The 23,002-nt window shown below is 34.7% G+C and overlaps 1 protein-coding gene across 3 annotated transcripts in view; it reads right to left on the minus strand.

The window, feature by feature from the left end:
- Positions 1 to 6,825: 6,825 nt before the first annotated feature.
- LOC108466813 (callose synthase 3-like) overlaps positions 6,826 to 23,002 on the minus strand; it is a 41,138-nt gene continuing 24,961 nt past the window's right edge. For 2 of the 3 annotated variants that reach the window (XM_053031392.1, XM_053031391.1), the window contains 14 exons: positions 13,316 to 13,425; positions 13,108 to 13,233; positions 12,919 to 12,987; positions 12,572 to 12,758; positions 12,331 to 12,481; positions 11,665 to 11,784; positions 11,393 to 11,511; positions 11,230 to 11,313; positions 9,625 to 9,737; positions 9,308 to 9,537; positions 8,430 to 9,227; positions 8,291 to 8,341; positions 7,983 to 8,168; positions 6,826 to 7,437 (listed from right to left, as the gene is read on the minus strand). In XM_053031392.1, coding sequence (XP_052887352.1) covers positions 7,189 to 7,437; positions 7,983 to 8,168; positions 8,291 to 8,341; positions 8,430 to 9,227; positions 9,308 to 9,537; positions 9,625 to 9,737; positions 11,230 to 11,313; positions 11,393 to 11,511; positions 11,665 to 11,784; positions 12,331 to 12,481; positions 12,572 to 12,758; positions 12,919 to 12,987; positions 13,108 to 13,233; positions 13,316 to 13,425 — 2,593 coding nt within the window. In that variant the 3' untranslated portion in view covers positions 6,826 to 7,188. The remainder of the gene's footprint in view (positions 7,438 to 7,982; positions 8,169 to 8,290; positions 8,342 to 8,429; positions 9,228 to 9,307; positions 9,538 to 9,624; positions 9,738 to 11,229; positions 11,314 to 11,392; positions 11,512 to 11,664; positions 11,785 to 12,330; positions 12,482 to 12,571; positions 12,759 to 12,918; positions 12,988 to 13,107; positions 13,234 to 13,315; positions 13,426 to 23,002) is intronic. The other variant, XM_053031393.1, reaches the window with a different exon arrangement.

The following is a 23,002-nucleotide window of genomic DNA, read 5'->3' on the forward strand; positions in this document are numbered from 1 at the left end:
AACAAAACTAAAATAAAATTTAAATTGCAATAAAATAAATGGCTAAAGTAATAAAAATTAAGCGTTCCTAATATCTTAGTTCCCGGTAACGGCGCCAAAACCTTGATGTATGTGTGATAAGTTTTATATTTATGATTGATCGTACTTGAAAACTAACTATTATCACGATGAAGGCAAGCGCACCTATCGAACAGTAGTATAGTTTATAGCAAGACCGGTATGTCGAACCCACGGGAACTAAAAGTACTAGTATTAACTTTCTTTTTATTATCTAGCCTAAAATATAAGGGCATTTACTTTATCTAGACTAATTAACTAAACTAAGAATGCACAGGAAGAAATTGGGGAGATACTTTTGGGAAAACTGATTGATTTGGACAATACCCAAGGAAAAATCCACCTAGACTTCACTTGTTACTTGACTTGATCCGTAGAAATCCCTAATTTATATTATTATCTCTCTCGAGACTAACAATGTCTAACCCTAGGTTGATTAATTGAAATCTATTTCTAATTAAAACCCCTAGTGTTGCATTAACTCGATCTATGGATTCCCTTATTAGGTTTGACCCTAATCTGATAGATTTATGTCGCCCTATATCTAGGGTTGCAATCAACTCTGCTTAATTATGCTGGATCTACTCTTAGAAAGGGACTTTTGCTCCTCTGAATAAGCATATCAAAACTTGAATCAATATCTTGGAATATTAAAACAATAATTAAGAACACATAATTAAGAACAAATCAAGTATTTATCATATAATTTAAAAAATAATAACAAGATCCATCTTAGGTTTCATTCCCCTTAGGTATTTAGGGAACTTAGTTCATAAGTGTAAAAGGAAACATCTCAGAATAATAATAATAATAAAACATAAAGAAAACCCAAAAACCCCTGAAGGAAATTGAAGGGAGATCTTTAGTCTTGAAAGAGAATCAGGCTTCTGAGATGGATCAATCAGCTTTCTTTGAGTAATTCCTTGCCTCCTACTCCCTGCTCTTAGGTGGCTCCTCGGGTATTTATATAGACTTTAGAATGCTTCAAAACCCTCAAAAATGGCCTTTTCCGAGTGGAACTAGACTTGGGCTCGACAGGGACACAGCCGTGTGACACACCCGTGTGAGGTGGCTTAGGTCGTGTTTAAAGTATGCTAAATAGACACGACCGTGTGGTGTGGCATAGGCCGTGTTGCAATCTATTAAATAGACACAGGCGTGTGAACTACCCATGTGAGGAAGTCCAGGCCATGTTGATTTCCCACGTTGACTCATTTTCTCCGTTTTTGGCCCGTTTCTCACTCTTTTTACTCTCCTATGCTCAGCTAAGTATAAAACATGAAATTAAAGGATTAGGAGCATCGAATTCCGCAAATCTGATGATAATTCATCCAAAAATATGCTAAGCATGGGATAAAAATATGTATAAATTACGACTTATCACATCCAATACTCACTTTTAATGGAAAAAGAACCTATTGAGGAAAGAAGTCAGGCAATCCTATCAAGTCCAACTGTAGGATGAAGTGGGGGAATGTCAACAAATCTCCTTACAATATCTTTAGTTAACCAAACATGAAATATATCGCAATTTCAAGAGCCATATTCTGTCACCATTTCATTAGGTAAAAAATATGAGACAAGATTAGCATGATAGGGAATTTTCTAGATCAATGGCCCTACATTCGAAACTCAAAAGTCCCTCCAACACCAAATACTATTTCTATTTCTCACCAACCAAGCTAAATTATCTCGAAGTAGGGGTCTGACCTTAGAAAAGGCCCTCTAAAGAAAGGAACATTCAGCTCGTGAAATATTTTCAAGCACATCCTCCTTTATACCATACTTCGAGCATAATACATAACTCATAAGGCATTGGAAATTGACGTTATATTATAGCTAAGTTTCAACAAAAAAAAACTATTTTGACCCTCATCTGTATAAAACTAAGTCCGCCACATGAACGCGGTTGACAAATAGATTCCAACTGACTAAAGTTATCTTCCTTCTACCATTTTAAGAATCCCAAATAAACTATAGAACCATACACTCTATGTAACACCCCTTACCCGAGTCTGAGGCCGGGACTGAGTACGAGGCATTACTAAACTTAAACACATGCATTCCAACATTTACAAATCATAAAAAACTTGATCAAACTTAAAACTTTTCAAACCTTGTCTAGAATTCCTTATTATGGGCCTACAAGGCCTAAAACAAGCTTTAAAGACGATTCAAAACCAAACCGGGTCCTTTAAAAAACTCTAGAAAATGACCCTTGAAACAGGGGCACACGCCCATAGCGAAAGGGCAACACGCCCGTGTGGCCATCTTGACATGGTCGAGTTGAAGGCCCGTGCAGTTCACAAGGCCTAAACACATCAGGACACGCTCGTGTCCCTAAACCGTGTGGAATTAATTCCTAATTTGAACCTACAAGGGTTTTCACACAGCCTGGCACATGCCCGTGTCCATGGCCTGTGTCCCCTACACGGCCATGACATGCTCGTGTCTCAGCCTGTGTCCAATAACCTTGACATTATGTTTTTGATGTCAGTAACCATTTAAAGGCACCCGGCCAAGGCACACGCCCGTGTGCTAGGCTGTGTGGTAAATTTAATTCCACATTTAAGGTGCAAATTTCAGGTAGCCTGGACACATGCCTATGCCCAGAGGTCGTGTCTTCCACACGGCTGAGACACACAGTCATGTCTCTACCCGTGTGTTTACTACCATGCATACTGACTTGAAATTTTAAGGTGCAGGGGACACACGACAGGACAACACGCCCATGGGGCTGACCGTGTGTCGCACACGACCTAGACACATGCTCGTGTGTCTACCTGTATGGAAAAATACAAGGCTATCTACCAAGCCCTTTTTGCCACCCTTACTTGCACCAACCTGCACAACAACAAATATCTCCAATCCACACAGCAATTTAAGACTAAATCAACCGCAACATGACATTCTAACAAACTAAACATGCATTTGATCATTCATACATTTTGTTCATCCATGGAAGCATCATCATTTACAATTATCAATAATGAATATTAGCCATCGACCATGGCCTAAAAAAAGAGAAGATTTTCATCCCAAGCCAACACAATTGGCTAACTTAACAATATGACACATAACAAAAAGATTCAATCCCTATACATGCCATACTCAAGATAATAAAACTAATTATACCAAAAGCTTCGAGTGATAGTGTGAGCGATGCCTCCGATGTTCTTTGATCCATGGGCTAATTTGGCTGCACTACAAGAAAATGGAAAGGAAAAGGGTAAGCATAAAGCTTAGTAAGTTGTATGTAAAATATCAAATAACAACCATGTTACCACATGTGATCATACCCTCAATATATCATAACTCACACAAAGAGTAAATGTTCATAAAACAACTTACTCATGTTCATTCCTCGCTATTCATGCAACAAGAATAGAGTTCACATATCATCAATTTCATATAAGTACCTGTACCACTTACAATATGGTCATAAGCGCTATCATTTTGACATAAACCGTAAATTTCCCATTGAACCATTTGGAATACTACAGGATAATCACTAAGTCTCAAACGTAGGGTACGATGCCGACGCCATGTTCCAAATATGGTCTTACACTGGCTCTCACATCTAAGTCGATGCCATGTCCCAGACAGGTCTTACACTGACTCTTACTTATATATGTCGATGTCATGTCTCAGACAGGTCTTACACTGGCATGCCTCAAGCCGATGTCATGTCCTAGACAGGTCTTACACTGGCTTGCATATATGTCGCATCCCAGACAGGTCTTACACTGGCTCTCATCTATCGATGCCGATGCCATGTCCCAGATAAGTCTTACACTAGCACACACATCACCCAAATGTCATGGCATGGATATCCAAATTATTCCTAAGGTTCAACTGGGAGTCTCTACTACGTCAATTCTCATCATGCACATTCACAACAATAGTCCACAATTTATGCCATATTAATTATACAATGCATATATACAGATAAGTTACATTATTTACGTACAACTTACCTCGGTACACAAAATGTAGGCGACTAATTGTATTTAATCCGCTTGCTTGGCTTTTCCTCGGTCTAGGTCCGGATTGTGTATTTCTTGATCTATAATAATAAAATTTCATTCATTTAATCATCACATTAACAAAAACATAGTACAATTCACAATTCGGTAAAATGATCGTTTTGCCCTTAGACTTTACAAAAATTATGATTTTTCCCTTAGGCTTGTAAATCAATTTTTATCGTGTTTCCTCATTAACCAAGCCTATTCAAACTATTTTTATACCTATAGCAAATCAAAATTTGAAACATTTCACACAATTACCACCTATTTTACAAGCTTTACAAAATAGCCGATTTAGGTGTTTTCGTGAAACCTCTTTCACAAAAGTTGTTTATTTAACAACCAAGATTCATTTTCTTCCATAAAATTTCAGCTAAAAACATAAATTATTTCATGTCAAAACCCTAGAATTTCATTCATTTTTCAAAATAGTCTCCTTATTAGAAAGCTCATGCTACAAGAGGTCCAAAAATACAAAAACTATCAAGAATAACCTTCTAAATGACTTACTTGCAAGAGATACAAATGGCTGATATTTTTAGATCTTTAAACCCCCTTAGTTGCTGAAAAAATCAATGGAGAAGATGACACTATAGCCTTTCTTTTCTTTATTTTTATTTTAGTCTAATAAGTCACCAAATGTCCACCTAACCTAGTCAACATGACTCTCTTTGTCCCCTATGGCCACCCACCTCTTTTAAAAGGGTCTAATTGCACTTTAAAGACTCCAAATTATGGTTCTCTAGCTATTTAACACATCTAGCTAGTAAAACAAAACTTTTACCCTTTATGCGATTTAGTCCTTTTTCGTAATTGAGCTCACAATCGCTAAAATTAATTCACCAAAATTTTCATGTACTCATATAATCATGCTATAACACCAAAATAATAATAATAATAATATTTCTCTGACTCCAGATTTTTGGTCCCGAAATCACTATTCCAACTAGGCCAAAATCTGGCTGTTACACTCTATCTCCTCATAAAGTCCCTTAGGGACCATCAGAGGTTGCATGCAATAAATGGGTACAATCAAAAAGAATAATTGTGCTACAGTAGCTCTACTATCTAGAGATAATTGCCTGGTATCCCAACTTTGCAGTTTATTGTGGACTTTTTCCACCAAAAATTGCAAAGTGTTGTTAGTGGTCTTTTCATGAAAAGGAGGCACTCCCAGACAAGTCCCAAGATTCTACACTCTTTGAGATCCAAGAAGACCATTAATCAAATATTCTAAAGCATATCAACACTACTAAAGAAGAAATCAATGGCATCCCAACTTTGTAGCTTGTTGCGAACCTTTTCCACTACAAATTGCAAAGTGTTGGTAGTGACCTTTTCATGAAAAAGAGGCACTCCTAGGTAAGTCCTAAGATTTTGCACCCTTTAAAATCTGAGAAGACCATTGATCAAATCTACTAAAGCATCATCAACACTACTAAAGAAGAAAATATTAGTCTTTAAAACATTGACTCGATGGCTAGAAAGAGCATAGTAATGCTCTAATATTTCTTTAAGTAGACAAGCATGTTGCATATTTGCTATATAGAAAAAGACCAAATCATTTGGAAAAAAGAGGTGTGATAGAACTGGACCCAATCGAGAGAGCCAAATAGGGTGCCACTTGCCATTATTAATCGCAGCACGAATACTATGCACAACTCATTCTATGCACAAGACAAAAAGATACGATAACAAAGGACATCCCTAACAGACCCCTTTAGTTGGCCTAAGTTTCTGTATTGAGACATCATTCCACAAAACTTGCATAGTGAATTTTGACATTGTAGACATAATTACTTTTTTAAGAAAGTCTAGTACACTTGCAAATTGGAGAGAGGCATCAATGAACTCCCAACGCGCCCTATCATAGGCTTTCTCTAAATCAATTTTAACAGCTATCCATTGTTTATTAGTATGTCTATTTTTTATGAAATTAATCACTTCCTGGACTATAAAAATATTGTCAATAATATTTCTTCCAACAATAAATCCAACCTACTCCTACGCAATAGAAAATCATTTTAAAACGGTTAACAGTTGTTTTCATAATCAACAATGTTATTTTAAAGTGAAGCATTTGATAAAAGCTTAAAAACACAGGAATTTAGTTATCAATCAATGCTTGCCACTTCGAAAGCAATCATTAATAAACCATTTGATTCTCCAACCAATTGCTACATATGACCTCTCATTAATTCAAAGTTGCACAAAACCGAAAAATAAAGAAATTAGTTATATTGCACATAATTTACACATGCCTCAAAACAACTCTAGGCACCACTCCCAAAATAAGACATTTTTTCAAGTATGAGAAATCCCACTAATATTATATAATCCTCCACAATACTATCCTGCCAAAAAAAGAAAATCTTGCCAAAGATCACTTTAATCATCTAATTTAAAATTTTTTATGCTTTTAGTATAACCGTTTTTCATTTGTCACTCGACTACAACCCTTGAAAATCATCGATGTATTTAACGGCTATCTACGTCTCAAAACTTGAGTAGAATGATCTCTATTATTTCAATTAGTTCATTCAGGCAGTTCATACAAAATAGGGCAGCCGATTTATTTCGTGTTCATTCTGCATTCAAGCACTTGAAAAAAAAAACAATAATAATGAAAATAATAATAATTTACAGACAATAAAATCTTTTTCCTATTCTTTTATCAATGCATCAGGTTTTACTCGTCCCATAGTTGCTCTATATAGACTTGTACGTATGCAAATATCACTAACAAATCAAAATATTAATCAACTACTATTATCAGACGAGTAACGTATGACAAAATCAATCTCCACATTAGTTGTTAATGCAGGGTGCAAGGAAATTGAATTGCCTAAGACTCTGCCCTTAGAAAGTAATTCATAACATCCATTCCCATTTCCCAGCAGTGTTTAGCCGACAAAAGTAATAGGTATGCAGAATAATACATTGGCACCCATATCATAAGACTGTTCCATTCAAAATGCCAAAATTGCCAAGCCCCTTGCATCAATAACCACAATATAATTACAACAATTGACAAGATTTTCAAGATTGAATTCAAGTGAGGGATCGACAACAATATAATTACAACCTGCAGCCACTTAGTATATTACTCCTTGTGACGAGAAGCACGATCTTTACGGTGTCCACCTAGAATTCGAGAAATCTGCAGACCTCTGCTGAATGCTTGGTTGAAAAGCATTCGAGTCTGGAACTCAGAGACAAATGGAAACCAGGCAAGGAATGCAACTGGAGTGAAAAGAAGCAAGCCCATTACAATCTCATATCCACGAGCAAGTGTTCGAACTGATCCCCAAAAACCAGCTTTCTTTACAACAGGCCTCAAAGCTTGAGCAATCTGATGACAGATATGAAAACAGCATCAACATCCATTATGAAGTAAAATTACCACAAATGATTAGATTGCCAACTCCTGTTAGTCTCTACAAGCATTCATCAATTTGTTGACTTTTATAAAATGAATGCCAAGAGACAAGAAATGTGCAACTGGTGCACTATGACTGAGAAAAGAAATGTGCACCTGGTGCACTATGACTGAGAAAAGAAATGTGCACCTGGTGCACTATGACTGACTGCCTTTACCATTTAAAAGCACAATAATTCTAGGTGCAAACCACAATATAGCTTTGAAGAACCATTTAGGTGCAGCAGATCACTATGGAATCTTGAAAAACAAAGCAACACATACCAGATCAGCAAACCACAAGCATTTATAATTCAGAAGGCAAAATGTTTTGAGAAATCAGCAGTGCATAATAGTGGAAGCTTATCTTTTGAGCTTCAATATATAAAATATGCATTCGACAGCTAAAGAGAACTATGCAAGTTAACCATTGCCATATGATTGTAAAACTGTAAGAGAGACAGAGGAGACAAGCTTACCAGAAGCATTCCCCAACCCGTAGGCATGAAGATAAAAATACACACTATAATGTCTTGAATTGTCATATGAGCAAGTGTTACCAAAATAACCAGAATGGACACAAATGTCAAGAAAATTAATCCCTTGATAAGCCGGAAAACAAGCTGATAGCTTGCACTGAACTTTCGCCTTCCAACAGATACAGTCTATGAAAAAGTATAAAATCATTAAGATATACAGTTCAATTCCAAATAAATGCCTGATGACAACTTATGCATAGACTAATAACTTCAGGAAAACTATAAGGAATTATTAACTAGTCACCTACCTTCATTACAAACAATATTAGAACAATCACAAGCCATGATGCACCATAAACCTGTGACAAAAGAATGAAAATACCCAGTGTAAATTTTTCAGGATGAAAATCAAGGGAAAAATGGCCATGGAAATAGAGAGGAACCTACCAAAAAACTTTTGGTTCCCCTTGTAACATGCAAGTGATAGACAAGCCCATACTGGTAGATAAAGAAACGTAAAGCTAACAATAACTCAGCAATAATACCACGCTTGCCAGAATATTGAAGATGCTCTTGCTCCTCTTCCCACCACGATTCCCAACTTTTTTCTGAAGGTACACCTATACCACCTCGGTTGTTTATCCACTTATTCCAATCAGTCCAATCATCAACAATCTTCTGCCACTCAAAACCAGAAGGATTGAATAGGAAGGGAGCAAAAAGCCATGTGCCCACCATAAACCACAAGGATGCAGTGATCAATACATAAGCAACTGTACTTCTGTAAGTATGACCACAGATTTGGTACACGATAAGCAAGATCATCATCTCAATACCCTTAACAAAATGGCTACGTGAATAAAGCCGGTAGTTTTCAGCAAACTTTGCATGGAACACCACAAACCCTCGGCCTGTAGGCCTGTACTTAGCACCTCCATGAAGCAATGTCCTTCCATAATAGTGGGTTTTTGTTCCAAGAGAAAATGTGAAAAATACTGGTGCCAGTTGCAATTGCATTAATATAAATTCACTCAATGCAGTTTGGAAACCCCTTTCCAAGCCAATTTCCATCAACATGGGTAGTGCCATCAAAAATCCAATTTGAACAAAAGATTGAGAAGCAAGAGCCACTTGAAGAGGCTTATTATCACGAATTGCTGGTTCCTCTCTCAATCCTTGTTCAAGGCCACTGAGTACAAGATAGAGGCGCCCATAAAGGAACACATAGACGGTAAGCACTGTTACCTGCCAAAGAACACAGAATGATGTTTGGTCTGTATGACATTTTAAAGCTATAGTTAAAGGGGGAAAGTTTGCGGGATTACCAGAGTACTGAAATAAAAACCAACTGTCGTGAAATAACAAGACAGCATTCTGAAAAAGTCAAAACGATGTCCCAGCCGGTATATATCTCGACTCAATGTCTGCTCACCATTGCCATTAGCTATTTTGGCTTCAAACATAGATATCTGATTTAGACCCACATCCCTTCCCTTCCCAACTTGTATATATTCATGATGAGTCACATTGCCTTCACGAAGTGTAGAATTGAAGCCTGTAATCACAATCAAATCACAGAAGTTACAAATCAAAGTCAGGCAAAAAATCAAAACCCGGTTAAAAATAATCAAGGCCTTCCTACCAGCAAAAATATCTTCACTCAAATTAATGACTTTGGATGCTTTACTGACACCTCCTCTTGTGAGGTGAAAGAGCCTATCAAATACATCTGGATGGCCATAATGGAATCGAACCCTATACAAACAGCAAACACATAAGTGATCTAGCATTGGTTAACAGAATGTACAAAAAATGTAAGAGCCAGAGATAAAGGAATGAAAGAACATTTTTTGTTTGCTAGGAGTAAAACCCACAGTACCATAGTAGCATGGACGGGGAAGATCCATTAGTATGACAAAAAAATTTGATGGTATTTTATGACATCTAATTTGAGAGTAGAGAAACAATAAGTGGGATGAGTTGTCCAATATATATAATAATTTGACAGTAGATAAACATGAAGTTGATGAGCTCCAGATTTAGAATGTATTAAGTGGTGTTATCCCACATCTATTAAGTATAGATTTTCCCATTGTCCATAACTTAGTTCAAATCTAATCAAGATTTAATCATATGCAAAAATAGGCTCCCAAAACTTTGATCAATTTCAAGGTTTTGCCAAAAGGAATGCACAAATTTTAGATAAGAATTAACAATGATAATTACAAATGACATGTTAACTATTAGGGTATGCAGTTTAAGCTCTAGAATTAGGATTTGTTAAGTGGTGTTATCCCCACATCTACTCTATCTATAACCAATTGATTTTAGGTTTATAATTAACATAGTATCAGAGTCCCAAGTGTGTTCTGCCTAACCCATGTGAAGTTGTTCACATGTAGACCGTTGAGTTACACATGAAGGGGAGCATTAAGTGGTGTTATCCCCAAATTATTAGGCTTCTTGTGGCCTTATATTAGTGTTGGACTCACCACCTATTACCAATTGGCTTTAGGTAGGATGCTTCACAAAATCCATTTAAGCAAACCCTAAAAGAAATCTACTTAGGATTGTTCTCATGTTTTTTGTTAACATCAATTCCAAAACCAACTAATATTAGAGTCGGACTCACCACCTATTACCAATTGTTTTTAGGTAGGATGCTTCACAAAATCCATTTAAGCAAACCCTAAAAGAAATCTATTTAGGATTGTTCTCATGTTTATTGTTAACATCAATTCCAAAACCAACTAATAAATAAAATATCCCAAACAACAAACTCTCAAATTCAATCAATGTTGGATATGGCCATTTTAACACTTCGTGTCCAATAAACACCAACTCCTAAACTCGATCATATTTTGGAAATACCATTTAACAAAATCTCTCTAGGCTCAACACCACTGACATGAAAATTAAGGCCTACAATGTGGACATGAATATAAAAAGAATAAAAAGTGAAACAACAAATCACGAAATAGAGAGAACAACAAACAACATGGGCTCTAACACCTTGTCTGATGTCAAACTTAAAAAACTAATCACAATAGCTCAAAAAAGTCCTCCTTAGTTTTCTTCTATAAGAGAGGGGAAAGTAAATTGATCATGTATGAATAAGGAACAAGCAGATCTAAGAATTCATAGACACTTATTTTTTTTAATAAGAGATTAAAATCCCAACAACCACCCCACTGAAGAAATATAAAAGAATTATAACTCTGAAAAATGGTCTAACACAATAGCTTACTTTAGAGGGTTGGCTAACAGTCGCTGACCAATAGTAACAAAACTGGTCTCCTGATTTGACATAAACCACGCAAGAGAAGAAACACTGCACCAAACAGCAGAGTATCAACAACCTATAAAAAAGAAATAGTTTATAACTTAGAGAAAACAAACTGCCAGTATACCTTCCAGTAAATATGTGCTCTCTGAGCCCAAGTATTGTAGGGTATCTCACACCATCATGCTTCTTGAGGAATTCTTGCAACAAGTTCCTCATTTTCAAGGCCTCTTCCATGTAATTATCCTATGTGATTCATTAAAAAAAGATAAAAAGGCAATTATCCTTTGCAGTGCATTCAAAGAAATGAAAGGTATTTTTATCCTACGAGAATGAGCAATTAAATAATAGAAGGCAACATCATGAACAATGATGTTTACTAAAAACACAACTAGCAACCTGGTTCATGTCTATTGTCTGCAACCCTTCTCCTCGTGTGAAGATGATAGCATGGTTTTGGTTTTCTGGTTTTCCTTCACCCAAGATAGCAGGTCCTGGAAGCTTTATCCGATAAATTTCCTGTTATGAAAATGATCACAATGAAAAGATAATTAAAAAATGAAAAACTTTAGGATGCTGAAAAAGTGATAGATATCCAAATTGAAAGTGAATATTCAAAACAGCGTACTTTGAACAATCAAGTGATTTCATGCACTGAATTTAGAATTTTCGAATACCAAGATGAAAGTTCAAGAACAAAATGCATACCAGAAGCAACAAATCCAATCTTTCAAAGCTGCCACTAGAAGAGAAGGCATATTATTAGATGATACCTCTCTGTTATCTAACCAATGTTTGATAAACCAAAGAAACATCAGGCAAGATGCAGTTTAAATGCCAATATTGTATTTCTTTCTGGTATGGTCATTGATCTTCTTACAGATCCGTCAAAGAGGGCCTATTAACAAAATGTTGAAACGGCTTCTTAACTTCTACATGTATGGCCATATGTTAAAATATGCTAAAGTACTAAGAAAGCCCTGAACAGTTCAACTGTTCTTAAATAATCCCCAGGAAACACAAACAACAACAACATGTGATATTGAAACCATGGTTTTGCATTACCTGGTCTAGATTTTGCTCTGAAGAATCAAAGGACTTTGGCACAGCCCTCACCAGAACTGAGAAATAATTAACCTTGCCATTAAGCTTCTTCGACCTATCCTCACTACGTTGTTCAATCTCATCAATATATGCTACACGGAGTGATGGGTATCTGCCAATAAATTCAACTTACTGAAAAATATGTACACTTGTTTAGCAACTGAAATCTTCAATTACTACTAATGGAAGTTAGCATGCTCACTTTGTCATAAGCCTCAGAATGTCCTGTGCACGCTCACTACCAGATCGCTTCTGAATGCCATATTGTTGGCAAGACACCACATACATAAATTTCATATCAGCTACAGCTTCACACTGTGCCTTCAGTGATCTGTTCTCTTTACTATCCTCTGTATTTAGTTCTATGGCCTTATAGCCTTCCATCAAATCTAAGCAGGTAGAAATTAAAACAATGTAAGATTGAACAAATCTCATATCAGTAATAATCCATACAAGTAGATAAATTTGCGATCAATATGTACAACTAATTAGTGATTAGCAGCGTACAATCAATTATACTGGAAGTTTACAGGAAACAGAAACATATACCTTCATGTCTGGCCATATCAAGGAAAGCCTGAAGCTCCAATGCTTCTCGATAGTACATCATACCTCTAACTGCCATTTATAGTGATCTATTAGTCAAGAAAAATGGAAACAAATCCAAACACAGCCATAGGTGCCAGAACAAGCAGGCACAGACAAACACACACATATATATAGAGAGAGAGAGAGGACCAGTTCTTGTTAAAGTTTGCCCCCTATATGATGCCCAGAGACGAAGTTTTTCTTCTAATTCAGGAGATTCTTTAAGTTCTTCTTCATTGTTTCGTTCCACCCTTTCAAGAAAGTTATTCCATTCATCTGGAAATTATTAATGGCAATCAGCCACAACTTAAAAACAATGCAAAGATTTAACTTTTGTGGCATACAAGTGAGTGTAAACCTGGAAAGATTTTCTGCAAGTAAAACAGAATGGAAACACCATCTTCATTTGGCTCTTCCAATTCTTGCAAGGAGAAGAGAACTTCTTCTGTGTAGTAAGGAGTTAAAACACTACCAAAAAAAAAAAAAAAAAAAAAAACAAACAAACAAACAGAGGTTTAACAATTCAATAGATTGATATAATGATAAGTATAAAATTTTACCAGATAAATAGGGAAGAGTAACTCATTTCAGGTACTTAACCAGCGGTTCAACAATTATAACTACAGCAATTTATGAAGGTCAACTCAATTGCAAAGGAAAACAATTTTAACCTACTTGATAAGCATGGCCAAAATGAATATTAATAATTAAGTAAATTAATTTATTCTTAAACTTTATACATTTCATTTTGTTAAGTTATTTAATTTTTCATGCAATTACATTATTTAAGACAGGAATGGAATCGATTAGGTTGTTCTCAAATTTTATAAATTACAATATGTCAAGTTGTTTATTTTTAATTCAATTACATTATTTGATGCAGTTTAGTCAAGTCGTGTGCCTTAGACATGCCTATGCCAGCATTGCGCTTCAGCAACAGACAACAAAAGTGCCTCAAACCCTTTCGGGCAAGGCCCATTTAATCAAGTGCATGCCAGGTGCTCCTAGGCACTTTCTTTGATAAGGAAATAGGCATAAAAAGCCCATGTCATTGAGGCCTTTTTAATTTCTTTTATTTTTCACTTTTTTCATCAAATATATCTTTACTAGTAAGAAAAGGATAGTATTAAACTCTCTGCTTCTTAATATTTGAGTATTCAACAGCAAACATGGACCACAAGAAATCATGTACATTGACCAATAAAAAAGTTGCATGTTTTGTAGATCACAGTTCAGAGTTTACTAATGTCTTATGCTATATTATATCAACATAGAAAAACGCACACATAAACTTATTGTGCTTTTTCTTCACTCAGGCTAGCACTTCTTTTTGCGCCTTACGCCCATAACAACACTTTTTTATGCAAAGCCAACTCTAAAAGAGGCAAAAGACAGAAATTATGAAAGTAAAACCACAAAGAGTTTTACTTCATTATTCTATTGATCTGTCTATTGTTTTATTATAGAACAGTTGGTGTAAATAATAACAACAAAACAAGAATAGTAAAAATAGGAGGAGTTTTACTTCGTTATTCTATTGATCTTTCTATTGTGTTATTATAGAACAGCTGGTGTAAACAATAGCAACAAAACAAGAATAGGGAAAATAAAACGGAAATGGGAGAAAATAAAAGGAAAAACATACATCAAAAGACCTTCCATTCCATGGAAGAGTAATAGACAGATAGGTAGGGCAAAACTTAGGGTTTATAAATAGTAATTTTAAATATTTAACTTATTAGGTAGTTCATGCTAACTATGAATAACCAAAATAAATGGCAATTATATTAATATGAATATCCTAACATTTTGCTGAAAATTGAGCCAGTTTAACTCAAAGGTTAGAACAACACATTTGCAAGGCATTGATCAATGTTGTAGATGATAGCTGGCATGCCCAATTGTCTAATCTACTCCTATTTACGAAAAAAATCAAGAAACATAGAAAAATCTTCTCTTCTTTTCTGAAGTGAACCAATTTACTTATTTCCATACGTAGTGTTGAAATATGTGTTGAAGCAGATTTTTTAAAAGTTATTTACGAATATTTTATTTTATCTTTTAGTAGTTTAATAGAATAAGGGAATTACTTTCCCAGTTATGTTATGATACTTTTCTCTATTTATATTTAATTTTTTGCTTAACAAAATTAGAACAGTTTTATTGTACTCTCTTAAAAACTTTGGCATCTAAGCTAGGTTAAATCTCCAGTAATATCTTGGCCAAAACAGCCTTCACTGGAGATAATAGATCCAATAACCAAACAGAGATAAAAATCGGAACAACTGGATCGTTGATTGACTAGTAGTCATTTCCTTTTCTCAACTTACACACCTTGTGCATGAAACAAAAAGGTCAAAGTAGCATATGGGTCTTCTCGGCAATAGCCGAGAAAGGCACTATTAAATTTCTCCTTCCTTGATTTTACATGATGTTTTACATATGTCAAATCTAACAAATCTAACTTGTAATCTCATATCTATCAGTAAATTATCCCCGTCATCGAATTTTCATGTTAATTTGACTTCTCTATGTGTAAATTTTAGGACATGGTCTCAGAGAGGATTATTTGGCAGTGCTAAAGAATCTGGTGGAATTTACTTTCTTGATGACGACCATCTAAGTCAACCAGGAACTACTCTATGTTTGAACTATATTTCTGGTTTTGATAACGTTATGATTTGGTATTATAGGCTTGGACATCCTAACTTTTACTATTTAAGGCATTTGTTACTTGATCTGTTAAAAAATAAAAATCCTTCATATCATTGTAAATTTTGTGAATTGGCTAAACATCGGTTATTTTTTCCAGCTCAAAAATATAAAGCTTCCAAACTTTTTTCGTTAATTCATAGTGATGTTTGAGGATATTCGAGAGTCAACATTTTTAGGAAAACGTTGGTTTGTCACATTTATTAATGATCATACTCGTATTTGTTGGGTGTTTTTATTAAAAAATAAGTCTGAAGTTAAAAATGTATTTTAGTTTTTTTATACTATGGTGAAAACAACAATTCGGTGTGAAAATAAAAATATTTCAAATTGACAATGGTGGGGAATTTTTTAGTGACCAATTAGGTGCATTCTTAACCAAACATGGAATAGTCCACCAAAGCGTACAAATACACCAAAACAGAATGGGATTGCGAAAAGAAAAAATCGTCATCTTTTGGAAGTAACTAGAGTCTTGATGTTCACTAGTCAAGTAACACGTTATCTTTGGGGAAAGGCCTTAATAGCTACATATCTTATTAATAGAATATCCAATAAAACACTAAACTATATAACTTCTTTCAACCTTTTTAAAGATAGCTTTCCTAACTTTAAATTGATCACAGATTTACCTCTTCATGTTTTTGGGTCAGATCAATATCTCATACTACGTAATGGAGATCTTGGTAGAGATCCGATGGTTCGCAGAATTCGAGACCTAACGATGTTCGGTTTTTCCCATTAACGGGAGCGGACAATTCCCTTTTCGGGGAATGGCTGTAATCACAAGCAAGTGATTGAATGAGTGGGGAGCTCCGAAAGCACATGCAAGATAAGCAGGCATTGCAGGGGACTATTTAAAAATGCGTCCAAGGTATTTTTGTTCATCTTCAAAATCAAGGTAAACTAGATCCTAAAGCAAAAAAATGTCTTTATTAGGTGTGCTTCTAATAAAAAGGGTTACAAATGTTATGATCCCATTGATAAGAAGACTATTGTTACCATGGTTGTCACATTTGTTGAAATTCAATCATACTTTGATTCTAATTTTCAGGGAGGGAATTATAGCAAGGAAGATTCAATAATTGATCAAGAAAATATTAAGAATATACAACATAAGAATTATAATAATGGGGAAGGAAAAATTATGATTAACGCAGGGATTAATAATGTTAATGTTGTTAATAAAAAGGACTTCAATGATATTAATGTTGATAATAAAATGGAGCATGAATGTGTAGAGTCTGATTATGAGAATAGAGAACAAACAAAGGAGTTGTTGGTTTACTCAAGAAGAAACCGAAATCAAGAAAGTGGAATCCACCAGATTCATTACCAAGAATCTAACCCGTAAGATCTTGTCAAAAGTCCAAATAAATCTCGTAATCTACCCAATGAATTTTTGACCTAAATATTCCAATTGCTAAAAAAAAGGTGTTAGAAATATTGTCAAATATCTTGTATCTAAATTTATGTCCTATAAAGCCTTGTCTTCGACATTCTCAACCTCTATTTCGTGTCTCAATACTGTGAAAATACCCAAAAATGTTGAAAGATACTTCACAGGTTCTTGAATGGAAAGAGGCTATTTTAGAAAAAATGCGTGCTCTTGAAAAAACAGGTACATAGGAAACGGTGGAATTACCTGTTGGAAAAAACAGCGGGCTGTAAATGGGTGTTCACAACTAAATTCAAACCGGATGGATCTTTAGACAAATACAAAACTCGGCTACTAGCTAAAAGGTACTCTCAAACATACGGGATAGACTATCTTGAGACGTTTGCTCTAGTGGCTAAGTTAAATATTGTTAGAGTTCTTTTATCCATTGTTGTTAATCTTAATTGGCCTTTACAACAGATAGATGTGAAGATTGCTTTCCTAAATGGGAAACTTGAAAAAGAAGTTTATATGTGTCCTCCTCTACGTTTTGAAAAAAAATTAGAACTCAAGTATGTAAGCTCAAGAAATCTTTGTATGGTCTAAAGCAATCTCCTCGAGCTTGGTTCGAACGGTTCATTCAGGCTATTAAAAAACAATGTTACTCACAAGGGCAAGTTGATCACACAATGTTCTACTAACCCTCACAAAAAGGTAGAATAATAGTTATTATAGTTTATGTCGATGATATCATTCTTACAGGAAATGATGTGGATGAAATAAGGCATCTTAAAGAGCATCGAGCATTGGAGTTTGAGATAAAAGACTTGGGTTCTGTAAGATACTTCCTTGGGATGAAAGTTGCTCAATCACAAAAAGGTCTTGTGGTCTCTCAGAAAAAAATGGGATTGATCTTTTAAAGGAGACTGAAATGAGTGGTTTCCGCCCAACTGACACACCAATTGATCCAAATGTAAAATTCGAAAACAAAAAAGAAAAAACCAGTTGATAAAGGGCAGTACCAAAGACTAGTTGGTAAGTTAATTTACTTAACAAGGCTAGACATAGCTTTTGCAATAAGCTTAGTGAGTTAATTTATGCACTTAAAAAGTTCATCTAGTAAGGCCTTATACAGATGCTGACTGGGCAAGCTCAATAACAGATAAAAGATCTACATGAGGTATTGTACATTTGTTTGGGGAAACTTTGTGACTTGATAAAGTAAAAAATAAAGTATTGTAGCAAGAAGTAATGTAGAGGTTGAGCTTAAATTAATGGCATAAGGAATTTGTGAAATGATGTGGTTAAAAAGAATTATGGAAGAGCTGAGGAAACCAATAACTTCACCAATGAAGTTGTATTGTAATAGCAAAGTTACCATTAACATTGCTCACAAACTAGTCCAACATGACAGAACTAAACATGTTGAGATTGATATACACTTTATTAAGGAGAAGATTGAAGAAGGCCAAGATGCCATTTGTTCCTTCAAAACAACAGATTTGCTGACGTACTCACCAAATGGCTTTTTAAGATAAGCTTTGATTTTCTTGTAAGCAATAAGCAATTAAGATTTTTTAGGAATATTTTATCTTATCTTTTAGTAGATTACTAGAATAAGAAAATTACTTTTCCAATTATGTTATGAAACTTTTCTCTGTTTATATTCATTATTTTGCTTAATAAAATTAGAACAATTTTATTGTACTCTCTTAAAAACTTTCAGGTAGAATTGCCCATATACAAATAAAATGGAGATTTCTATTGTAAAACAAACAAAACAAATGGCTCTATTGCAACATAAGCTGTTGAAATATGTATATAATTTAAATTTATTTAGGTAGATAAGTTTTATTCATATTTTAGGAATATTTTTATTTTATCTTTTAGTAGTTTATTAGAATAAGGAACTATTTTCTTTTATGTTTTAGTAGTTTATTAGAATAAGGAAACTATTTTCCCAATTAGGATTAGGACTCTTTTCTCTATTTAAGTTCAGTTCTTTAGTTAATAATAATAGAACAGTTTTATCAAAAGCTCTCTTGAAAACTTTCATGGCATCTGAGCTAGGTTAAATCTCTAGTAACATCATGGTTAAAACAGCCTTCACTAAAAATAAGACATCCAAAAACAGAGAAAGAAAGTTCTGCTGTTGAAACAACTACCAAGAGTGCAATGACTCAAGGGACAGAGGCGTCTCACCTTTCTTTTCAACTGACATCTCACCCGTAAAATTAGCAATTGATGGGCGCGGCAAGCTAGGTCATTTAAATGGAGAAGTTGAGCAACCACAGGTGGGCGATCCAAAGATGAGCAAGTGGAGGTTAGAAAATTCTATGATAATTGCGTGGCTTATTAATTCCATGGAAGCATCTATAAGTAAACCTTTTCATTTTCTCCCAACTGCTAAAGATATTTGGGACGTTGTAAAAGACACCTATTCAGATTTAGAAAACGCTTCATAGATTTTTTAGTTAAAAATAAAATTTTGGAAAGCTAGGCAAGGGGAAAAAAGAAGTTACTTTTTATTATAACGAGATGAATTTCTCTTTGGCAATAATTGGATCAGTGTTATAATGATGAATGGGAGTGTCCCGGAAATGGTATAAAAGCTATGAAAAAAGAATTTGAATAAAGAGAAATCATCTCGTGAGACAAGGAGAAATAAAGAATTTGATAAAGTGGGATCTCGGATCCTAGGAAAAAATACCGCTTCCAAAACTTCGTGAGATTTTTTCTGAGGCTAAAAGAGAGGAGACAAAGAGAAAAGTAATGTTAAAGCCAGGGTTTGAAGCTAACGATGATAATTCTGCTCTTGTAACTATTAAAAATAATGATGATAGTGAAAAAAGGAAAAAGCCTTAGTGCGATCACTGCAGAAAATATTAGCACACTCGAGAAACGTGTTGGAAGCTCTATGGGAAACCGACAAATGGAAAGAAAAAGAGTGGCAATGGTCGTGGTTCACAATTAGGGGATAGCAAAGCTTTCCAAGCAACTAATGGAAATTATGAGGACCAAAGTTCTCTAGAAGGGTCTCCATTCACTAAGGAACAATTAGAGCATCTATACAAGTTTTTTCAATCACTACAGTTTGGGATAAATTCTTCTATTCCTAACTTATCCAATAATCCTTCTTCATCTTTCGCCCAATCAAGTACTGATTTTTCTGTTTTTTTCAGTGTCAAGTCTTGAAAAACAAACACGTGGGTCGTTGATTCTGGAGCTAGTGATCACATGACTAGTAGTCATTTTCTTTTTTCAACTTACACACCTTGCACAGAAAACAAAAAGATCAAAGTAGTAGATGGGTCCTTCTCGGCAATAGCCGGGAAAGGCACTGTTAAAATTTCGTCTTCCTTTGTTTTACATAATGTTTTACCTGTGCCAGATCTAGCTTGTAATCTCATATCGGTCAGTAAATTATCCCAGTCCTCAAATTGTCATGTTATATTTGACTCATCTATGTGTAAGTTTCAACTCGGGAAGGATGATTGGCAATGCTAAAGAATTTGGTGGAATTTACTTTCTTGAAGATGACCATCTAAGTCAACCAACAACTACTTTATATTTAAATTCTGTTTCTGATTTTGATAAGGTTATGATTTAGCATTATAGGCTTGGACATCTTAATTTTTACTATTTAAGATATTTGTTACCTAATCTATTTAAAAATAAAAGTCTTTCTTCATATCATTGTGAATTTTGTGAATTGACTAAACATCATCGGTCATTCTTTCCACCTCAAAAATATAAAGCCTCCAAACCTTTTTCGTTAATTCATAGTGATGCTTAGAGACCTTCAAGAGTCTCGACTTTTTCAGGAAAACGTTGGTTTGTCATATTTATTGATGATCATACTCCACTTTGTTGGATGTTTTTAATAAAAGATAAGTCTGAAGTTAAAAATGTGTTTCAGTCTTTTTATGCTATGGTGAAAACACAATTTGGTGTGAAAATAAAAATATTTCGGACTAACAATGGTGGGAAATTTTTTAGCTACCAATTAGGTGTTTTCTTAACCAAATATGGAATAGTGTACCAAAGTTCTTGTACAAATATACCACAACAAAATGGGATTGCAAAAAGAAAAAACCGACATCTTTTGGAAGTAACTAGAGCTTTAATTTTCACTAGTCAGGTACCACGTTATCTTTGGGGTGAAGCCTTGTTAACAACTACATATCTTATTAATAAAATGCCCAGTAAAACTCTAAATTATAGAACTCCTTTTCATATCTTTAAATATAACTTTCCTAACTTTAAATTAATCACAGATTTATCCCTCTGAGTTTTTGGGTGTAGTGTTTTTGTTCATCTTCACAACCAAGGTAAACTAGATCCTAGATAAAAAAAATGTGTCTTTGTTGGCTATGCTTCTAATAAAAAGGGTTACAAATGTTATGATCCAATTGATAGGAAGATTATTGTTACCATGGATGTCACATTTGTTAAAACAAAATCTTATTTTAATTCTAATCTTCAAGGAGGGAATTATACTAAGGAAGATTCTATAATTGATAAATAAAAGATTAGAAATATACAACATAGGGATTCTAATAATAGGGAAGGCGAATTTATGATTAATACAGAAATTAATGATGTTAATGTTAATGAAAAAGAGTATGAAGGTGTAGAGTCTGATCATGAGAATAAAAAACAAGCAAAGGAGCTAATTGTTTACTCAATAAGAAATCGAAATCAAGGAAGTGGAATCCACCAGATTCATCACCAAGAATCCAATCCGCAAGATCCTGTTAAAAGTTCAGGTAAAGCTCATAATCCAGCCAATGAATTTTCTAATTTAGATATTCCAATTGCCAAAAGAAAATGTGTTAAAAATATTGTCAAATATCTCATGTCTAACTTTGTATCCTATAAAGCCTTGTCTTCGACATTCTTAACCTTTGTTTCGTGTCTCGATACTGTAAAAATACACAAAAATGTGAAAGATGCTTTATAGGTTCCTGAGTGGAAGGAGGCTATTTTAGAGGAGATGCGCGCTCTTGAAAAAATAGGTACATAGGAAACAATGAAATTACCTGTAGGGAAAAAAATAGTGGGCTGTAAATGGGTGTTCACAGCCAAATTCAAACCAGATGGATTTTTAGATAGATACAAAGCTCGGTTGGTGGCTAAAGGGTACACTCAAACATACGGGATAGATTATCTTGAAGCATTTGCTCCAGTAGCCAAATTAAATTCCGTTAGAGTTCTTTTTTCAATTGCTGTTAATCTTGATTTGTCTTTACAGCAGCTGGATGTGAAGAATGCTTTCCTAAATGGGAAGCTTGAAGAAGAAGTCTACATGGATCCTCCTCCAGGTTTTGAAGAAAATTTTGGAACTTGAGTATGTAAACTTAAGAAATCTTTGTATGGTCTAAAACAGTCTCCTCGAACTTGGTTTGAACGGTTCACTCAAGTTGTTAAAAATAAGGTTACTCACAAGGGCAAGCTGGTCACGCAATGTTTTATTGACATTCACAAAAAGGTGGAATAGCAGTTATTATAGTTTACGTCGATGATATCATTCTTATAGGAGATGATGTGGATGAAATAAGGCGTCTCAAAGGAGCATCAAGCATTGGAGTTTGAGATCAAAGACTTGGGCCCTTTGAAATACTTTCTTGAAATGGAAGTAGCTCAATCAAAGAAGGGTCTTGTGGTCTCTCAGAAAAAATATGTGATTGATCTTTCAAAAGAGCCTGGGATGAGTGGTTGGCGCCCAACTGACACACCAATTTATCCGAATGTAAAATTCGAAAATAAAGAAGGTCGATTAGTTGATAAAGGGTAGTACCAAAGATTAGTTGGTAAGTTAATTTACTTATCACATACAAGGCCGGACATAGTTTTTGCAGTGAGCTTAGTGAGTCAATTTATGCACTCCCCAATGGAGGAACATGAAGAAGCAGTGTTTCGAATTCTAAGATACTTAAAGAGTTCACCTGGAAA

This window comes from Gossypium arboreum, chromosome 8 (genome assembly GCF_025698485.1).
Source record: "Gossypium arboreum isolate Shixiya-1 chromosome 8, ASM2569848v2, whole genome shotgun sequence".
Lineage (NCBI taxonomy): Eukaryota > Viridiplantae > Streptophyta > Magnoliopsida > Malvales > Malvaceae > Gossypium > Gossypium arboreum.